The 21592-nt window shown below is 42.4% G+C and overlaps 1 protein-coding gene across 4 annotated transcripts in view; it reads right to left on the reverse strand.

The window, feature by feature from the left end:
- Positions 1–21592, reverse strand: part of HDAC4 (histone deacetylase 4) — a 93394-nt gene that overhangs the window by 25847 nt on the left and 45955 nt on the right. For 3 of the 4 annotated variants that reach the window (XM_079976826.1, XM_079976828.1, XM_079976829.1), the window contains exons 11-19: positions 18999–19237; positions 15612–15866; positions 14065–14251; positions 12027–12160; positions 11214–11334; positions 9042–9088; positions 5417–5524; positions 5010–5065; positions 1647–1734 (exon numbers count right to left, since the gene is read on the reverse strand). In XM_079976826.1, the coding sequence (XP_079832952.1) occupies positions 1647–1734; positions 5010–5065; positions 5417–5524; positions 9042–9088; positions 11214–11334; positions 12027–12160; positions 14065–14251; positions 15612–15866; positions 18999–19237 (1235 nt within the window). The remainder of the gene's footprint in view (positions 1–1646; positions 1735–5009; positions 5066–5416; positions 5525–9041; positions 9089–11213; positions 11335–12026; positions 12161–14064; positions 14252–15611; positions 15867–18998; positions 19238–21592) is intronic. The other variant, XM_079976827.1, reaches the window with a different exon arrangement.

Consider the following 21592-nt stretch of genomic DNA (forward strand, 5'->3'; position numbering starts at 1 on the left):
AAGGGACTCACTTTCAGTCCTATAAATAGAAGATGCAAAAGGTGGACTGGCAAGTAAGCATTTCTGAACATAGAGAACTGCCCTGCAATAATTTCAACTATGTATAGTAACATCATCAAAACTAGTAAGAATTGATTCTTCCAGTGATAAAGGATGTAAAGCCTACACACAAGCGTGGGGCCAGGTGAAAGTATGGCCATGCTACTTCTTGCTTGTGTGAGTACCCTTCAGACAAGGGTCTCTGCATCTCTGAGAGAAGAGTCCAAGAAAACAGATTGGAAATGACTGAAAAACACTGCAAGGGAAATCCAGGGAACACCTGAACTGGGATGCTGGATGTGCTCTGCTAGCATGGCCCTCCACCGGCCTGCCCTGCCCCCTGTGTTTTGACTGCTGTCTCACTTTCTTGTTTAGTGGTGGTGTGGCAGGTAGGATGGGAACAGGGCCATACCCAGCCCTCATATTAATTTACAGCTGAACATGCTGCCTGATAGGATCTACAGAAGCCACCAATCTAATAGTGCCTTATAACAGATAGACAGGAAGGTCCAAACTGCCATGCTGCAAACGTCCTTGATAGAGAACAAATGTGAAGTGCCACAGAAATTGCAGCAGCAGCACTTCCTGGGGCAGCAAAACTAGTAGCAAAGCCAATACAATCGCTGCTGGTGGTTTGAGGAATGGCAAGTCTGTGCACTCTCTCCTTCTATGTAATCAAGAGAAGTTCAACCCATCCACTGCAATCTCCCTCCCTCAAACATCCATCATATGCCACTGGTGTTCCTTAGGATGTAACAACTAGGCAGAAACCAAGGGGATTAGTTTAGTGTGAAGATCTGGGTAAAACGTGCACAATTCTTTACTGGCTGAAAGGGCTCCTCTCTCTCCAACTTTCCTGTGCAGATGTGGATGCAGTGGCAAGCAGGCCTGCCTGCCACTTTTCAGGGTAGTGCCCTTAAGACATGACACCCTTCAGGTGTAGTTGGACTTCAGCTCCTGCCAGCCCCAACCAGCATGGCCTGCGGTCTAGAATGATCAGAGCTGTAGTTCAGCAACCCCTGCCTTTAAAGAGCAGAATATATAGGTTCAAATGACGTCTTAGTGTAAGTCCTCCAAAGGACAGGTGCTTCACAATAGGAACCTATGTGCCAGAAAAGAAAGCATGTGATGTGTGAATGCTTTCTTTGGCCCTGGTTTCCCTAGGGTAACAGACTGCCTTTTAGGGTGCTGTACTGAAATTTTTGGTCCAGTCCTGCTTGTAACAAGCTGAATATCTCCACAACAAAAGCAAAACAGAGGAGACTTTCAGGTAGATGTTCCCTGGTGGGGCTAGATACCTACTTGCCTCCAAAGCTTATAATGCTCTGGAAAGAAGGGGGCATCCCCATAATTATTAGCATTTTGCAAATGCTCCAGACATTAAGCCCTGGGCTGGCTGAGAGCAAAGTGCCCTTCAACTTGGAATGCACGTTTGGTTGGCCTTGCTCTCCTGTCAACAAAGGAGAAAATCAAGCTCAAATGTTTTGAGGATTCGAACCCACATTTTATTGAGATTTAATGACTGCACTTTTGCTGACAGAGTTCTTGCATTTTGTACCTGTATTGGAAAGGGGGTGGGGTGTAAAAAAAAGTGCTGTTTCACTCACCCAATCCACTATAAGTATTTTGTTCACATTCAGTCTTTGCTGGAGAAGCTTGGCTGAAATTGCCACAGAATTAAAATAGCAAAAACCCCTGAAAGATAATAGATTATTATAGACATATATGTGGAAAGTACACTTGACAACTTCAGCACCAAACACTTTCCAAGGAAAATGACATATGCTGTTGCTTCAAAATGAGGAGATAAAATAAGACACTGAAATGTATATGAAGATGGCAATTCCAACTATTTAATGCACAGACTATTAGTTAGATCTGTGCCAAACACTCTCCATGTTCAACTTTCAGGTTTAAAGCACTGCATTCAGATTGGGGGGGGGGGGGGCTTGTTAAATAAAATACCGGAGGGGGTGTTTAGTACTTTTCTTGCCCCTGCTTGCTGCCATTTTGTTCCCTTGTTGTCCTTCAGAGTGATCACTAGCAACTGGGTGCTACTTAAACACGATGGTGACAGCATTACAGACGTACCCAAAGGAGTTTTATTGCAGAAAACTATTTTTTCCTTGGTGTAAAACTTGCATGATTTTGAAATAGTGCTGACCAGCTTTGGTTTAGCAAACTACAGTAATCCAATTCAAAAAATTTATAAACACACTCAAATACCTTCAATGTAGATAAGGCCTACATCAAAGAAATCACCCTTGGTCAGATGATGATGTTATGTAATCTTTCAGGGATTACTGGTAGTGGAACAAAAAGAAAAAGAAAAAACCCCAAACCAAAAAACCATAATCTTCTGACTCCAAATGGATGTCACCTCATAAAATCTTGGAAGGGACCCCAAGGGCCATTTAGTCCGATCCCCTGCAATGCAGGAATTTTAACCAAAGCATCCAAGATCGACAGCCGTCCAACCTCTGCTTAAAACCCTCCAGGGAAGGAGAGTCCACCACCATCCGAAGGAGCTCTTACCATCATAAAGTTCTTCTTGATATTTAGTTGGAATCTTCTTTTCAATTTCTCTTTTATTTTATTTATTTACCTCATTTATTTATTTATTTATTTATTTATTTATTTGAGAGTTTCTATGCCCCACCCTTCCTCCAGATCAGAGCACAGCATGGCTTACAACAATAATATACAGTAAAGTCCTAGAATAGACATCCTGGGGGAAAGTGACAAGTGGGGTGCTGCAGGGTTCTGTCCTGGGCCTGTTGTTGTTCAACATCTTTATAAATGACTTGGATGAAGGAATTGAGGGGATGCTCATCAAATTTGCAGATGACACCAAACTGTGAGGAGTAGCTAATGCCGTGGAAGACAGAACTGGGGTCCAAGATGACCTTGACAGATTGGAGAACTAGACCCATTTCAATAAGGATAAATGTAAGGTTCTACACTTCAGCAGGAAAAATCTGCTGCACAAATATAAGATGGAGGCACCTGGTTTGCCATAACATGTGAAAAGGACCTAGGGGTCTTAGAGCACAAGCTTAACATCAGTCAACAGTATGATTCAGGCCCATTAAAGACAGACAGCTGCCCAATTCTTGGACCTGAGAACCGCGTACCCACAGGACCTCCATCTTGCCAGGAATCAGTTTCAACTTACTGTTCCTTATCCTCTCCACCACTACATCCAAGAACTGGTCCAAGATGTGCAAAGCCTTGCCTGACTCAGTTGGTACAATGAAACAGAGCTTGGTGAATGAAACAGAGCTTGGTGTCATCATCATACAGGTGACACTGCTTTCCAATGGCTTCATATAGATTGTAAATAACACTGGAAACAGAATAGAACCCTGTGGCACCCCAAAACCAAGGGGTCAATCTGGCTTCACCCAATGATACTTTCTAGTAGTGACTCTGAGGTGAAACAAGTCCATTCTATCACGCTGTGGGACAAGGAGTAAGCAGGGACTGCAGGGCCTCTCCATCAGGATTCTAAAAGGTTAGCAACTTCTGACTCCTTTTCTCCTTGAAATATTTCCATTTCAGATGGTCATTACAAGAACTCTGCAACAAAGAAATACAGTAAGGCCGCAACTTACGCGCATTTAATTTGTGCGCATTCAGCTTTACAGGCTCGGCAAAAATTAAATAAAATAAATAAAAAGGAGCGGAAAGGGGGTGGGGTTCTGGGGGAAATGACACTGGCAATCCCACCAGCCACTAAACCCAATGGACTATATGTGATTTAACTTTAAGCACAATCCCCAGAATGTAACCCCCATGTAAGTTGCGGGCTTACCATAGTGTCTGAGATACCATTTTTCTCCTCCCTCCCTTTTCTGTCATGTCTTCTAAATTGCAATGTTGGTTGTAAGTCGGTCTAATCAATGACATTTGTAAGCTGCTCTGGGAGCCTTATTTGGCTGAAGAGCTGGATAAAAATACTTTTTAATTATTTAAAACCTGCCTCTCCTTCAAGCTCTCTGACAATCATAAATGACTTTAGGAGGCAGTTGTAGAAGGTAGGAAAGTCCTCCCGCTTGACCAGTTCTCCCCAGTTTGGAGAGTCTCCCCCTTGCAGATGGCATGGGGTGCTTACTAGGGATGGGCGTCCAAAACCAGTTTGAAGTCTACATTGTGTTATCAGTTTCATAATTTTTGACCTGGCAATATATCGGGAATCATGAGAAGTGGGAGGGTACTATGCAGAAATCACAATGTGGGTAAAAATGTGAAACCAGTTAATGCTTCTCTCAGTTCCTACTGCCCCTGTTAATTCTGCCAGCTCAGCTCTCCCTTGCCTCACACAGGGCACAACGAAGCACAAGAGCAAGTGCTGGCAAAAATCACAATGCAGGAAAAACCATGAAGCCAGCCAATTCCTCTACATGGCTCCATTCATATTTCAGACATCGTGGTATATCAATATTTCATGGTGTTTAGCTTGTGATATATTGCAATGTTGAAAACCAGGTATCGCCCAGCCTACCCCAGTAGAGTTGTCTGGGTAAATTCCAATGTACCATTCCACTTGTGAAATGTTTTTGTTGCCACAGAGAACGCTACAAATTTAATTGGTCCCCCAACACTACCTTCCTTGCTAGTCTACAGAGTTTTCCTAAACCTTTGCAACAGATTTTCAGAAGCTACAGGGAGCTACTGAAGGAAGTAGGAATCAGCAAAAAAGAGCTTTTATTCTTCTATTTAAATGAATGCTCCTGATGTTCTGTTAACAGAATGGTGTTGGGTTTTACCCACTGTGTATGAAAAAGTTGCATGGGAAACACTATGAGCTTATGCAAAAGGACAACCATACATGCAAACTGCAAAACAAAAAAACAAGCTCAGTATTGACTTGGAGGTTTTTTCAGGTGAAAAAGACCCTCCTGAAACTTTCAGCTCTAAGTTCTGTGAAAACACTAGTAAACATAGCCAAAGCACAAACACATACTCACATGGGTGTGCTTTCTTCAGCATGGTGACCAGGTGGTCGAACTACAGCAAATCCATTCTATCAAAACAAAAAGGCCACATAAATTTCAACCATATTTAAATAATTGTAGCTAAGTCGCTATGTAGTTTGTGACATATTCTGCAGGGTTCGCCCCTGCCCCCAGTACGCAGGTACTGGGGGGAAAGGGTAGAAAACCAACCAACCAAAACCAAATTCTTTTACCTTTTAAAATACAGAAAAAATGTTTTAGCTGCTTCTTAAATTTTAGGCATGCTGATGAAATCTGGGACTATTTCAGAAAGGACTACATTTTACATTTGCACAAAATTTATAAAATACAGTCCTCGTGACCAAGTTATTCTCACATCTACAAAGTAATAAGCAAATCATCATTAGCATCGCACTAACCTTTAGCTCCCCTGTAGCCACTTTAAAAACAAGCTCTATAACACAACCAACAGCAAGGCGAGCAGCACTGAAGGAATGGACCTCATTCCAAATTGTATCACTGTCAACCTACATAAAACAGATTCACATCAGTAAAGCTATTTTTCAAAGTCACAGACTTGTATACTAAATTCTGTGGTTATGTTACTTGTGTAAGCTGCTTAATCGTAATTGTGCTAATCATCAATATCTGATGGCACAATTCTTGCATTTTTGTCAAGTGAGATCAAACAAACCACAATGCTAGGACCTAGAAGTGGATCACAACCTGACTTATGACAGATTGCAACAGTGACATCACCATTCTATCTCTGTTTGCTTGTTGTTGTCTAGAGAGATCCATTAGGGCAGTGTTTCCCAACCTTGGGCCTCCAGATGTTTTTGGCCTACAACTCCCATCATCCCTAGCTAGCAAGACCAGTGGTCAGGGATGATGGGAATTGTAGTTCAAAAACAGCTGGAGGCCCAAGGTTGGGAAACACTGCATTAGGGAACTGTTTTAAGATGATGACCACAAGGACACTCCTTAGGCACTGTTTGGTGGGCTGCTACCATCCTAGATGAGACAAAGGGCAGGACCCAGTTTTCTTTTCTTCACAAGTAAGAGAAATGGCAAATGATCAGGTGCATTAGTTATCCAGCACTTTCTTGGAACTGGAAATAGTGCAGTTCATTCTGTATTTTATAACTAGCCCAATCAATAAATGATTTAAATGCCTTATATATTAAAGCATACTGTGGTTATCAAATAGCATTACCCCATCATCATTATTAATAAGCATTATTAGCTACATTCTAGTTGTGTTTTAACTGCACAAATATTCCCATAAAATAGAGCAATAAAACCATAAAGTCTCAACATAATAAAACGTCAGCAAATTCCACAGGACATGTTAACAGAACAGCTAACAGACACATTTGTCCACAAAAGGAACAAATGTAAATTTAAAGGTTTAAAAGGTGCTGGCAACAAGGACGGTCATAACTCCAGTGAAAAGGAGTTCCACAACTGGGACACCATAATAGAAAAGGCTCTGTGCTGTGTCACAATGAAGCTGGGCATTTGTCTGTTGTTATTGGGAGGTGTTTTCTGGTCAGAGGCCTTCTGTCTATGATTTAAACTGATTTTCCCAATTGGAGTATAATTGGAACGGCGTGTGAGATTTTGTACTTGGCTATGTTGTGCAGGTGGCAGCGGGACACAGGTGGAGCTGTGGGTTAAAGCCTCAGCGCCTAGGGCTTGCCGATCGAAAGGTCGGCGGTTCGAATCCCTGCGGCGGGGTGCGCTCCCGCTGCTCGGTCCCAGCGCCTGCCAACCTAGCAGTTCGAAAGCACCTCCGGGTGCAAGTAGATAAATAGGGACCGCTTACCAGCGGGAAGGTAAACGGCGTTTCCGTGTGCGGCTCTGGCTCGCCAGAGCAGCGATGTCACGCTGGCCACATGACCCGGAAGTGTCTCCGGACAGCGCTGGCCCCTGGCCTCTTAAGTGAGATGGGCGCACAACCCCAGAGTCTGTCAAGACTGGCCCGTACGGGCAGGGGTACCTTTACCTTTACCTTTTATGTTGTGCTGCTTTAGGAATGCCCCTAATCGTTATAATCTTCTTTCATATGGTGAACCAGAAATTCCTTTTCTAATCTGAACTCTTTACATATCATGAAAAAAAGTTTATCTTAAATGAGGCAAGTAAAAGGTATACTAGTTATGTAACAGGAACACCAACGTAGTAGATTAGTAACTCTAAATTTTAACATCCATGCCAACATGACCTTACAAGGGGCCGCTCGAGACGGCTAGAGCGCCGGTGGCAGAGAACTCTTTTTCAATTGGATTGAACACAGCTTAGAGCTCAGCGTCGAGCATACCAAGTGGCAATAGCAATGGCGAAGACTTTCTTCACTGCTTCTATTGCATCTGAAGAACAGCAGCAGGATACTCTTTCAGGTGGTTCGCAATCTAATGGAACCACCTTCAACATCGGGACCTGGTGAGGACCCCAAGATCTCCTGCAATGATTTTGCCAAGTTTTTTGCAGATAAAAGTCACTCAGATTCGGAAGGAGGTAGACTCCACCATGGGAGCAGGGCCAGGGCGGGAGAGTGCTAGAGTCCTGTCTAGTCAAGTTGCACGGGATCAATTCCAATCTGTTACCTCCGAGGATGAGGACAGGCTGCTTGGACCGCCAGAGTGGCTGGGGAAGCTCAGCCAGATGGGCAGGGTGTAAATAATAATAAATAATTATTATTATTATTATTATTATTATTATTATTATTATTGGATGAGTGAAACCAACCACCTGTCTCCTTGATACTTGCCCATCCTGGCTCATAAAAGTGAGCCAGGAAGGGCTGGGCAATGGGCTCCGCGGGGTGGTGAATGCTTCGCTCTGTGAGGGAGCCTTCCCAGACCTGCTGAAAGAGGCGGTTATCAAACCGCTTCTTAAAAAACCATCTTTAGATGCTGCCAATATGGCCAACTATCACCCAGTCTCAAATCTTCCATCCTTGGGCAAGATGACTGAGCAGGTGGTTGCTGAACAACTCCAGACACGCCTGGAGGATGCAGACCATTTGGATCCCTTCCAATCGGGATTCAGGCCTCATCACGGGACTGAAGCTGCCTTGGCCACACTGGTTGATGATCTCTGGCAGGCTAGGAACAGAGGTGAAAGCTGTTTCCTGGTTCTGCTGAATCTCTCAGCTTTTTTTGATACCATTGATCATGGTATCCTTCTGGACTGTCCAGAGGAGTTCCTTCCTCCTGGGCCATGTCTAGAAAGTTTTTATATATGCTGTAAGCCACCCAGAGTGACTGGGGAAACCCAGTCAGATGGGAGGGGCATAAATAATAAAATAATTATATTATTAAATATTAACCTGCATTTAGTTTATAATTTCACAAAGCTGCATTGAGAGACTGTCAAGCACTCCCTCAAAGTCTCAAATAACTGCAGTAGTTGGAAGAGATGAGGGAACAGCCAACATGATAATATACAGAGATAAATAGACTGCTGAACCTGCCATGAAGGAGGCTTTGTGCAATAGGTAAGAGCCAAGGAGAAGCAGTGTCACCAATATAAAGCAATTTCAAACCGATTATACTGTTAGTTACAATAATCAGTATTTATTTAGTGAAAATAGTCATTCTGTGTTGCATCCAATGGTGACTTTTGTGTTGATAAAAGTCTCCTTGATTCAGGAGGGGTTTCCATCCGAGAAATGGAGAGGGAGCAGATTTTTTATGATTCCCCCTCACAGCTAAGTTCCCTACCCTCCAACACGGGTTCCAGAGGCTTCAGGAAAATGTTCCAAAGAGCAAAGGGGCATAGTTGAAAAATCACCTCCCCGTTCTGCTGATTCTACTGGTGACAGTCCTCATAGGATCAAAGAGCATTCTGTCAGTGGATGAACACCACTGAATGCAACACAATTATTTCATGTAAAGATATTCTCCTGCTTTAGATCTTACTTCTGCAGCAGTCTGTGGTACAAATGAACACTATGCTATTCAATCATTTTAGCTATACACAATGGAACTCTAACCTACGAGATACACACATTATTTTCATGGGGGAGGAAGTACTTACCCCAACGCCACCACAAGGGAGCCTGACAAACATTGATGTTAAAGAGCCTGGGGGAGTTAAGAGGAGAGCAAAAAACTGTTGAAACTGCACAATTCTCAGGCTTTTAAACTAAGCATTTTATGAACATGCACCTGATGTCAGATGCAGGAAAAACCTACCCATTCACAGAATATTAAGTGTTGCATGTATACATCTACCTTCATTTGCCTCTTTCTTACACCTGTTGACGTTTGTTTTCCATAAACCTTCAGTCTAGAATAGATTCTCCTAAACTAACTTCCAATACCTTCTGTGTCATCCTAGTGACTTGTAGATGTTGCAGTATTTATTTAAAGGGCATTATAGTGCCCTGCAAAGGTTACAAAACCTTTATCTGATTTATATACATCTTAATGCATTTTCAATCTGTTTTTTTAAAAAACATGCACATCTCAAAGTATATACGATTCTGAACAGGGCTCCAAAGCAATTTCAAGAACATCCATATTCTCTGAAGACACTTCAGAAAAAGAAAATCGTATCAGTATCATTCTGTCTGAGGGTATTAAAATGTTACCAGCAATTTAACAGAAACAAAAATCCAATGTGATAGTCAGATCATTTTGGCTCCAACTGAATATAATGGTAAGCCATGGTTAATGGTTTATTGCAAACACACCAAATGTACCACAAACACAGAACATGCCTAATTTACTCCTCCACACGAGCAAGCATGAGCAACCAACCATAATCCTCAGCTTGTTATATCTGAACTGAAAATCATGGTTTGTCTTTTCTTAAATAAATCATGATCGACAAAGCCAAGGACAACATTTGACTTTACATTGTGGTTTCTTTGGAGTGAAACAAACCCAATCCCTGGGTTCACTGCAACAATAAGCCAAGCATTGTGGTTTATGGCTCCTGCTCACTAATGGAGGGGAGCAAAGTGGAAACAATCTGTGGATTCATGGTAAACCATAAATCATGACTTACCTTGATGTGCAAATGCACCAAACATGCAGTTTTCAATGAAAAGCACACCACTAGTGGCATCAGAATTGGTTCTCTATCAGCCTCTAATCAGCAAATTGCAAACCAATGCATATTGGGAAATATATGTAGGAAAAATGTCAGGGCACATATATAGGAAACATCTATTTTATGGGGGGGCGGGACTAATGCAGGAATTCCTATGAAGAAGAATGAAGTATATTATCACACATTTCCTGATTTCCAAGATAATAATCTCCATGAGGATATGGCCTGATTTCTTTGTTCTTAAAATTGGCTAGATGTTAAAAATTGTGGTATTTAAATGAGAATGGTCAATTATTCTATCATTTGCCACTCCGCTAATGTGTACCTTTCCCCAGCTGTAGCAGCAGCAGTTGTGTGCTTACTTTCAACTTGTTCAGAAAACCTTATACCATTTTTCCAAATCCATTATGATCACACCAGAAAAAAATCACTTCCTGTTCCTAAATAATTGCTGAAATGTCAATCTATTGTTAACAAATGCACTACGTTGCTATTTTAAAAAATCACAGTGTGCTATTTTTTGGCCCGGGGTGCTAATTCAAATGAAAAAAAAGAGAGTGCAAAATATGGTCTGAAGCTCAACATCAAAAAAACTAGGATCATGGCCACTGGAAGGACAGATCGTGAAGCTGAGGCTCCAAGACTTTGGCCACCTTATGAGAAGAGAAGACTCCCTGGAAAAGACCCTGATGTTGGGAAAGATGGAGGGCCCAAGGAGAAGGGGACGACAGAGGACAAGATGGTTGGACAGTGTTATCGAAGCTACCAGCATGAGTTTGACCAAACTGCGGGAGGCAGTGGAAGACAGAAGTGCCTGGCGTGCTTTGGTTCATGGGGTCATGAAGAGTCGGACATGACTAAACGACTAAACAACAACTAATTCAAATACCTCACAGGTTGAAGTGTAAATGGGCTAACTTACTAGCCAAGTGTATATCTGTGAGAAAGGTCCCTGGAAAAAAGCATTCTCCTACAACAGCTTATATAGACTTGAATGCAAATGAAGATCACAGAACTTTGGATTGAAAACCAGATAAAAAGGAGTAGACCATCATCATGTCCCTTGCATATCTCTATATGCTGAGATTACTAGAGTCAGGATGTATAGATTGATGCTCAAAGATGTAGAGAAGACTAAAAGCCCTGCTGTACCTAACAGTTTCTTGCTGTCCAATTTCTGCCTATTCAGAGGGTTGGTACCATAAAGCAGTGTGTGGGCTTCTGAATGAACAGTCTGTAGTTCTTCTAGTGTAGCTTTTCTTCCACGGATACACTGCAAAAGAAAAGAAAACAATGAATTACATTTACTCTAAAAAAGCAGCAAATAGGGGGAAATATAACTGAAGTTAAACATAGGTTTATTTTCTAAGCTTATGTTTCGTTTGCACATTTTTATTCTTAAATTTTTGAATTTCTTCTTCTCAAACTAAGCCAAGAAATTTAGGATGTTTTATGAAAACAGGTTTTTGTTATTCTGGCTACTGAAAATAACAAAAACAATTCATGAGCAATTAAACTGTCTCAGCAGGACTCACTGTGTTGAAATAATGTGGTAAAGCTTGAAATAACTAAGTAAGACACATCAAATAAAATATTGCTTGACTATTACTCATCTAGTGCACACAGGAAAAACAATATGTAGCCTTTTGATACCAGCTAATATGAGAGGATCGGAGTGGGTCTTAATACCCAACATATTTGTATTTAACAACAGTTTGATCTTGTGTACTATCAGGTTGGTGTACACATGCAACAAAATGAAGTTGTAGAATCCCTGTGTGGTAGAGGGTACGGTAACCTTTGACCACAGCTCTATTTTTGAAGGCATGACCGTGTAAAAACAACAACAGCACTCCACAACACTAGCACATCAGACAGGAAGGTTCTATCAGCATGCTGCATATATAAATTATATATATGGGCAGTCTGTTTGCCTTTCCCCAATTCTATTAGGCCATCCATTACCTCACACTTGCTACGAAGACCTGTCTCCTGAAGCCGGGACCAAATGCTCTGAATTCTCCCTGCATGTTCTGGATGACTGTTTGTGTTGCCGCAAGTGCACTGGTGTTTCAACATCAGAGTATCATACACAAGGCCTGCATTAGAGGATACAAAGTAACTCAGGCTGCAATCCTGTACTTATTTACCTGGGATATAAACACTTCTGAGTAGTTGCGTACAGAACTACATTATTAAATGCACTATTATTATATGTGCGTAGAATGTATTCTTTGAAGTAGAGTATTTTGAATTGATTTTTGGACACAGCTTTACCAAAAACATGGGATGCGGGTGGCGCTGTGGGTTAAATCACAGGAGCCTAGGAGTTGCTGATCAGAAGGCTGGCAGTTCAAATCCCCGCGGCGGGGTGAACTCCCATTGGTCAGTCCCTGCTCCTGCCAACCTAGCAGTTCGAAAGCACGTCAAGTGCAAGTAGATAAATAGGTACCGCTCTGGCGGGAAGGTAAACGGCGTTTCCGTGCGCTGCTCTGGTTCACCAGAAGCAACTCAGTCATGCTGCCACATCACCCGGAAGCTGTACACCGGCTCCCTCGGCCAATAAAGCCAGATGAGCGCCGCAACCCCAGAGTCGGCCATGACTGGACCTAATGGTCAGGGGTCCCTTTACCTTTTACCAAAAACACAAAAAATAACCTGGGCAACAGAAAAAAGATGGGCGTATTTTTGGCATATTCTAGTGCTAGTGTTGAATTTTCTTCTCTTTTCTACTTGCATCCAGTGAGGGGAGACAACAGTTCTAATTAAATCCAACGGGGGGGGCATTGAGAGAAGGGAGATTACAGGGAACCATTCAGAGGGCCCTCTTGGTAGTCATGCTCACCCCATGAACGCCATCCCATCAGATGTCCAAGAAATAAATATCTATCAGACTTACAGAAGACATCTGAAGGCAGTACAGGGAGGTTTTTATGTTTGAGGTTTTTTGTATTTTAATACTTTGTTGGAAACTATCCAGAGTGACTGGGGTAACCCAGCCAGATGGGCAGCATATAAATAATCACTTCATCATCATTACCATCGTGTGAAGATATAGCAAGGTTGTGTCTGTGTCTTGGTGCCAGAAGGACCCCAGCCCTAACCCTACCAGAAGCCTCCAAACCACTCTCCCCGCTGCCCACCCATCCACATATTTTCTTTTCTTACTTCTGACCACAGAAAAATACAAATCTCACCATGCTGGAAGGAAACAGTGTTCCTGAGAATATTCAAAATATATTATTTTTAATTCTGGATTCTGTTGGCCAAGTGAGCCCTCCCATTACTGGTTACTCATCCCTCTTCACAAAGGTGGTGGGGGAAGAGAGAACTGATGGGGGAACAGGCAGGGGATGTGGGGGCTGCATACACCCTCCACATTTTGAAAATATTTGTAGAGGATGCTTGCAAAAGGTCTCAAGGTTTTTCGTTTGGTTTTTTCTTAGTATTTGGCCAAAACATTTGCAAAATTCAAAAGGTTTTCAAGTCGGGGTGGGGGTGAAGGAGGGCTATGCCACTAAACAGTTTTCCAATAAGAGCAGCTTTTAAAAGTTTGTTTTAACCAAAGGATGAGCAGTGGTCATGCTGAATGTAGTTTTATAAGAACCACAGCTCCCACGGGTTTTGATGCTTTCTACCAAAAAGGTTTCAAATATGATGATTTGTTATAATTTTGCTGACTGGCTCAAAAGACACAGGGGTGAAATAGGACTTCCAGAGACAACTTGTTGGGGGGTTTTCATTCTACTGCCTTCGACTCTCCTCCTCCTTATCACCTGGTTCTTATCAGGAAATTCTGCACCATACCAAAATAATGCTGGGGTTTTTTTTTTTTGGGGGGGGGTGTTTCTGTGCAAAGGAGGATACTAAACTGCTTATGGCAACTTTGCCTCAATGAAGGAAATCTTGACCTACACAACTGCTGGCAAATACATTTAGAAAGCTAAATGAAAACTGAACTTACAGTGAAATTTAATACTGTGAGAATAGTTCTGTCCATTACCTGTTGTGAATTGTGGCTTGCAGGGTGGTTCCTGTACAGACATGGGGAAGTTGGCAGAGGCAGGTGAAGACTGGGCACGAGAAAGTGGCCTATGTCCTCCAAAAGACACTGGGATGCCAGCAGCTTCCACTGACGCCTGGTAGTTCCTCAGCTGAAGAATCCGTTGCTGTTCCAGTAGAAGTGCTTGCTGTTAGGGAGGATGAATTGTTATTGCAAACACAAATTAAAATGACACAATTAATAAAATCACTGGTGCAGCTACAGAGAATCAGAATTGTAGAATTGGAAGGAACCCATCTAGTCCAGCCTTTCTCAACCTTGGGTCCCCAGGTGTTTTGGGCCTGCAACTTCCATCATTCCTAGCTAGCAGGGCCAATGGTCAGGGATGATGGGACTTGTAGTTCAACAACATCTGGGGACCCACGGTTGAGAAAGGCTGATCTCGTCCAATGAAGGAATCGCAACATGTGGGCCACCATCCAATTTGAAACCATACCAGATCCTGCTTAGCTTTGCAAATGTGCTAGCAGTTTTATTGCTGCACCACTTCACATGTTAAGCCTTTTACCAGTGTTCCCTTAAAAAGAGTATTCAGACAAATGGGTACCACTCATATATCCTGTTAACATTTTGTTTATGGATGCGGTCTTGTTTTTAAATGGCAGTTGAATTAATTACCTTATCACCAACCTTTCTAAAGAGGAGAAGAAAGAGGAAGAAGCAGCAGGAAAAAAAATCTAAGATAATAATAAAGATAAATAGTCCAAGACTGGTGGGACACAAGCAGCAAATCCCTCTCATTTTTTGAGTGAAGAAAGAGAAGGACAAAGTACAGCAACTGGAGAAAAATGGCAAAATAAGGAGTATGGGAAAGAGATGTGACAGAGAAGAACAGATCTCAACAGATAGCAAGAAAGAGAAAAAGTAAAAAGCGTAAGGTCTGAGAAATTAAAATGAGTCCCAAGCTTTTTATTGGGCTTAAGAATCATCCTGTGTATGGAAAGGTGAATGATCACTCTGCGAAATAAACTTGCATTTCAGTGTAAGGCAGAGTTCTTTCCTGTGACACCGCTTCTAACACTGAGAAGATTCAGAGCCGTTCAGTCACTATAAACTCAATTATACGCAATAATGATTCATATTAGGGCACAGATTTGTCTCAATGGGCATGAACTACAGGTTGACAGCCCATGCACATCCTTTACCTTTTCATAAAAATGATTCAGTCATGAGGGGTCACACTTCCTGAATACGGTAAATATTAAATATGAGTGCCTGTATATGATGCAAATACAGAGGAAGGAGAAAGAAAATATGTCCGTCACTTTCTTTTCCTACATTTCTCAGATGAAACCAGATGAAGTCAATAGCACAAGCAGTGCTTCTGCCTCTTTTTAAAACGTCTATACAAAATCACCTTTGTTTCAATTATTAAATGTCTTTTATGTGGTTTATCTCCATTCAGAACAGCAAACAAACATACAAACCTCCAGAATATTTTCATCAAGTAATATTAGCATGCTGCCATTTATTGCACTATGTCTTACCTGTCTGAATAGCAACTCCTGCTCAGCTTGCCTCTGCCCTGGTTCTAGTTCTTGTGGCAACTCTCCATCTTCATCGCTCTCAACAGGCTCTTGCTTCACCTGGACCATACTGGCCAACCCTTGGACTTCCTTCTGGTTTGGTATCCGCTCAATATATGGGTCTTCTAAAAATGCCTGGTGTTCTCGCAGTTCTTCTTCAGTCTCTTCAGGATGGCTTTCATGCTGGCGGGAAGACTCATTTGATTTTGGCATAATCTGAAAACATTGCTCAAATTTTACCACTGAAAGTGTGACCTCAAGAGTCAAAGCAAAGTCTAAGCAAAGAAACCATTTGCAATTGTAAAGTATGGGAGAAAAGTAAGTTTTCCTGCCATTTATAACCTGTTTACTTCTTATAACAAACTCTAAATTCCTAAACCATATGTATGTGATATATTTTAAGCAAAGGAATAACACGATAGCTTGCTCATTTTCACAATTGTTTCATTTAACCACTCAGGCCCTCAAATGATTTCATAGCCTTTAATTAGGGTGTAAACGCCTCCTGTGTTCAGGTGACACTGAGAAAGAGACACAGACGTGCTCTTAGCATGTCTTCTCCCCCCTCCCCTACTTGCCACCAGACTCCCCCTTCCCTCTGATAATTGCTGCATTGCTCCAGGTGTAGCTGATCAGACCCAGGACTGACAAATCCAGGGTCAAACCAAGCTGGCTTGATTTGATTTGTGATTAGGTCACATCTGGTGCCCAGCTCTACGCCATACAATCAGATTTAGCACATGGACACAGATCTTGCCATGGCCCAAACAGGCTCCCTGGGTGAGTTGCAGATCTCTCCTACTTTTCCACTCTGTTGGACACTTTGCATCCAAACCACTGTGTATCCTAAACAACTTATTTGGCAGAAAGTGTGGGCACCGAAAAGGAAACTATATATTTTAAAAACTACCGTATTTTTTCGTCTATTTTGGGGGCCTCAAAATTTAGAAAATAGGGGGCTTGAGCTTTGGGAGAGGATTATTTGGGGGGAATGCCGAAAATCGCTCACCAGCCAGAACGCAGCACACAACCACTCGTGTCGCTTACAATTGCCACTTACAATCTTGGGCTTGCACTTCGTTCCGACAGGTGAGCTATTTTTGGCATCTCCGCCCCCCCAAACAATCAAGCAGCCAATCGCCGCTTAAAAACTCAGGCTTGCACTTCGTTTCAGTAGGTGAGCGATTTTTAGCATTGGCCGCTTGATCGTTGGGGGGGGGGGGGAATCCTGAAAATCGCTCACCCGCCAGAACGCAGCACACAACCACTTGTGTTGCAGCTGCCTGATCACCGCCATTAGCCCTCCTGCTTGCCGATGCGACAGCCAATAGACAGCTGCCCTTGTCGCAGCAAGCGGGAACGTGATTGGTGGCCGCTGGTGGCAATCGGGGAGCTGATAGGTGGTTTCTGCGAGTTTTTAAGCAGCGACTGGCCACTTGATTGTTGGGGGGGGGGGAGAGATACCAAAAATCACTCACCCACTGAAACGAAGCACAAGCCTGAGTTTTTGAGAGCCAGTGTGGTGTAGTGGTTAGAGCGGTGGACCTACAAACAGTCACGTGGCAGGGCAGCCAGATTATTAAGCAGGGGAGGGCAGTTAGTGACCATTTGTTCACACCAAGGAGCCAGGCCAGAGACAGAAGATTTAAGGGAACTGGTGCCAGGTGTAACATTTTTGGCTCGTGTGTCACCCGATCCTACTGACCCAGTAACTTCAATGCTACCCTTTGGTCAGTTCAACTGTGACATTAAAGCGTAAGAGAAAGCAGGCCAGCAGCTTTCTCCTCTGGCCATAGTATCACAGATAATGAGATGCCTGAATTCCATCGCCAAAGGACCTTGGTCAGCTTCATATGCATTTCTACTCTTCCCTTTGAACATTTGTTTTCAATGGGTTCTTAGTTATTTTCAACATAATTATGGGACAGGACCTAACCCACACAGCAAGCAACAGCACACAGCTATGATGGTACAGTGTTAAGGTTCTCTGCTATAAGACAAAACTAGCAGACTGAGAGATTTCTGCTATTGTATGAGATTGAAACACTGGGAACTGTCCGTTGAAGCCTGAAATTGAGATAATCAACAGTCTAAATCCAGGTTTTAAGCTACTGAGAGGGGGGAAAAGATAGTCTGCCTAGAAATAATAAATCTGATTCCAGGAAAGTCTGCATTCAAGCTTGAATAAATGAAATCTTTTAACACATATTTTGTTGCAATACTAGCAATAGGATCTTTAAAACTGACACAAATGAACTGCAGTATATTTACTTTCAAAGAGATTGCATCACCCATGTCTTCTAATAACCCTAATTTTAAGCTTTGCTTCACAAAGTATGTTTGTAGAACAGCAAATGAAATCTCCATGGAAATAATAGCTCTAAACTACATCAGTATGCTAATTTGAATGAAGTCCAGGTCTGGCACATGCATAGCAGTGGCATATTTCCAGAAGTACAAAAATGACGTCAGTGGCTTGTGTAATCATCTTGTCTTGCTCTGTTCTATAAACAAAGTGCTTTACACCCCCCCCCCAATTGTCTCTCCTTTTCTCACTGGGAAAAAATTTACACGAGCAGCCAAAGCTTTAGGCCAATATAACTCATTCTTGTGGTGGTTTTAATCAAAGAACAGCAATAATCTATCTACCATAAATGAAACCACAATGGTTTGAAAGCCAATCTGGTTACTGATTTCACTCCAACTGTAAGATGCCTATAGTAAGGCATGGAGAGAGAGGTGGGATGGGGAATAAACACACACCTAAAATCAGGATGTTCATGAATTATATGTCCATTTGGAAATAAGCTTATCAGCTTACTCTCTCAAAAGGTTCTTGGAATTTTAGACATTAAACACTTACATAATTCTTTCAGCCTTCACATACCTCATAAATATTAATAGTCAATATACAGAATCCTTTTAGGAGGAGAGGGAAAGAAAGTGAGCAGCAAGTGGCCTTAAGAAGGAGGAGTCTGTCAGGCTTTCAGCTGTGAATAGAATTCAAGGCTCCCAGGTGCTAATTCAGTATTCAGAACAATTCCTTTCACGCAGAATGGTATTCTGGTGAATGAATTAAGGAAACATACACACTTCACTCAAATAAGTGACTTTCAATAGAATCCTTTTTATTTCCAACTACTTAGTTTTAGGAAGCCAATTTTGTACACATTTCTAATGTCTAATTTTCCCCTGTGTTTTCTACGTTGATCCTAACAGTAAGCAATCCCAAGGATGAAGACAAATTGACATTACATAATTATAAGCAGTACATATTAGAGCAAAAAAACATTTCAAAACGGGGGCATTAAAATTGCATGAGTAAGAGCCAGCAACCAGCATACCTACCTTGTTAATGTGCAGCTGCTGCTGCTGAAATTGCTGTTTGTGTTTTTCCAGGAACTGCTGATGTTGTTGCTGGATCACTAATTGCTGGAGGGCCTGTGCATTCTGGGGAAGAGGAGCAGACTGTGTGCGCCCCAAAGGGCGGTGTTGCCGCAGTTTGTGTATGGAGGGAGAGAGTCGATCTGTGCCCACCAGGGACTGCGCATGGAGGGGCAGTGCCCCAAGCCCTGAAAGATACCAGTCTGAAGATAATATGGAGGAAAACAGTGGAGAAGAAGAAAGAAAAGAGGAAGGGAGAAAATAGCTTTTGAGTAACTCACACGGTAAGAACGTGTGCTATTAAGCCAGCCACCGTGTTATGTCATGCTGCTGAAAGGTTTTTAAAACAACAGAGATGAAGATAAACAATGAGACACAGTTTGATGTTGACTCAGAGTCAAGATTAGCTAGACAGCAATATGAGGAATAAGTGAGAGCTGTCCTGGAGACCTTTTTCCCCTAAAGACAAGTCCTGTCACACTACATCACAAGTGTTGTTAATCAGCATATTTCCAACCTGCAGACACCCCAATGTGTCCGGCTTCTATTCACACAGTTTACTATTTGTGTACTGTACAGAATGGGCACTGAATTCCAGAGCAGGAAGCTCAACATTTTTCATTAGTGTGGGGAGAACATGAAAAATGGCCAATTGATAAAACAGTACAGTCAAACCTCATTTTGCAGACGGGATCCATTTCGGAGGCCTGTCCGCAAGCCAAAAATGACGCACGTCGAAGCGCCGCATCTGCACAAGCATGTGGCGCAATTTAGCACTTCTGAGCATGCACAAGTGGCGAACCCAGAAGTAACCCATTCCGGTACTTCTGGGTTTGCCGCGGACGATCGCCAAAGTGGGCGGAGGAGGATGCAGAATGATGTTTGACTGTATGCAGATAGTGGGGAGAGAGGAAGTTCTTGCCATCCTTTACAGCACTAGGACTCAACGTAACTCAGTGCAATTGACCAACAGCAAAATGGTCCATTGTCAGCATGTGGCATTCTCAAGCAAATGCCGGAGCCCCAAGGCCTGGGCACCTGGCTGGCTGGCGACTGAAAGGAGCACTGCACACCTACAGTAAGCTTTCATTTTGATCTGTTCCTGATATAGCACACTCTGGTGCAACATTACACCAGTGGCATGGGTGATGGCAGTAAAATAGTGGTTTGCTTGCTGACTGCTCCTCCGTGATATTCCTCTTAGCAACAGGCAGGATATGGATACAGAAATAGATGTAGATATACAGAATGGGGTCAACCTGCTCCGATGCAGGTAGTCTACCTTCACTGAGCCAAGTTGAGTCCTTCAGTATTTCCAATGCTTCAAAGTACTGAGAGAAGCACCATACCAATACAGTAAGTTATCATTTTAACTCCTCCCCAACCCTCCTGGACACAGTGTCACTTCAGAGTGATGCTGCATCTGGGGCACTGGAAGAAATTAAAATGGCACTTGCTCGCTGATGTTGTCCTTTTTTTTGTCTTTTTTTTAAAAAGTAATTTTTATTGGGTTTTCACATTTTAAAAACACACACAGATGAAAACAAAAACAAAACATGTATAATTTCATAACCTTACTTTCTTAACCCCACTCCCTGACTTCCCCCCACCCCCCCTTCATACATCCCAAATCCAATAATTAGCTCAGCAGGTTCTTATCTCTCTTCTTTAACATATTATTGTTATTTTTAAAATTAATTCTTATTACTTGGCCAAATTTTACTTGTCCAATTTTCTTATAAATATTAAGTCCTTTTCTAAGGTCAACCCAAATTCCCTTCCACGAATTTCCCCCTTTTTATATTGAATGTAGGTCATAATAGCCAAACACAAAAGTCATAAAAGTTTTAAAATTCTGTTCTCCCCTCCCTCCCTACCCCGGTTTCTGTCCCTTCCCAAATAGATGTCCACAAAACAGTTCTTAGCCTGGGTTCCTGGCTGATGTTGTCTGGTGCGCCTTAACACAGCTATCACTGCAGTCAGTGCTCACTTCACCACTTGCACAGCCCATCAGCAGCAGGATCCCATCAACCCTTGGCAGGGGGAACTCCGGGCACTTTTTATTATGCTCCTCTTTCAAGCCAGTTTGTGTTCACCCTAATCTCTCCTTTCCACATCCACCATGGACACAAATTATTTCCTTTGTGTAGTCATTATCTGTATTCTCTTAACTTATCACACTTTGGTCTGAGATAATATGCTGAGAGACAAAAAATGGGCACTCCATCCTTGTACAAGCCCTTGTCTCCTTCTTTCCTGACATGCTGTAACTGAAGTCTTCATGAATGTGCTAACTATAGATTTTCTCACTGCATCCAAATCAAGGAACTGTGGTCGTGATTGGATAAATCAGGATCAGAAAGACCAACTCCAAACTGTGGTTTCAGATTCTGTAATCATAGGCCCCAAATTTAGATGCAATGGGAAACTATGATTAATTAACCCAGGAAAACTTCAATCACAGCACAGTGAGAAAAGAAAGGGGCAGTGAGAGGTCAGCGCACACTGGCACAAGGTTTGTACATATCTCAGTTTATTAAGTTGAGATGTGTATATCT

This window comes from Podarcis cretensis, assembly GCF_951804945.1.
Source record: "Podarcis cretensis genome assembly, chromosome: 1".
NCBI lineage: Eukaryota > Metazoa > Chordata > Lepidosauria > Squamata > Lacertidae > Podarcis > Podarcis cretensis.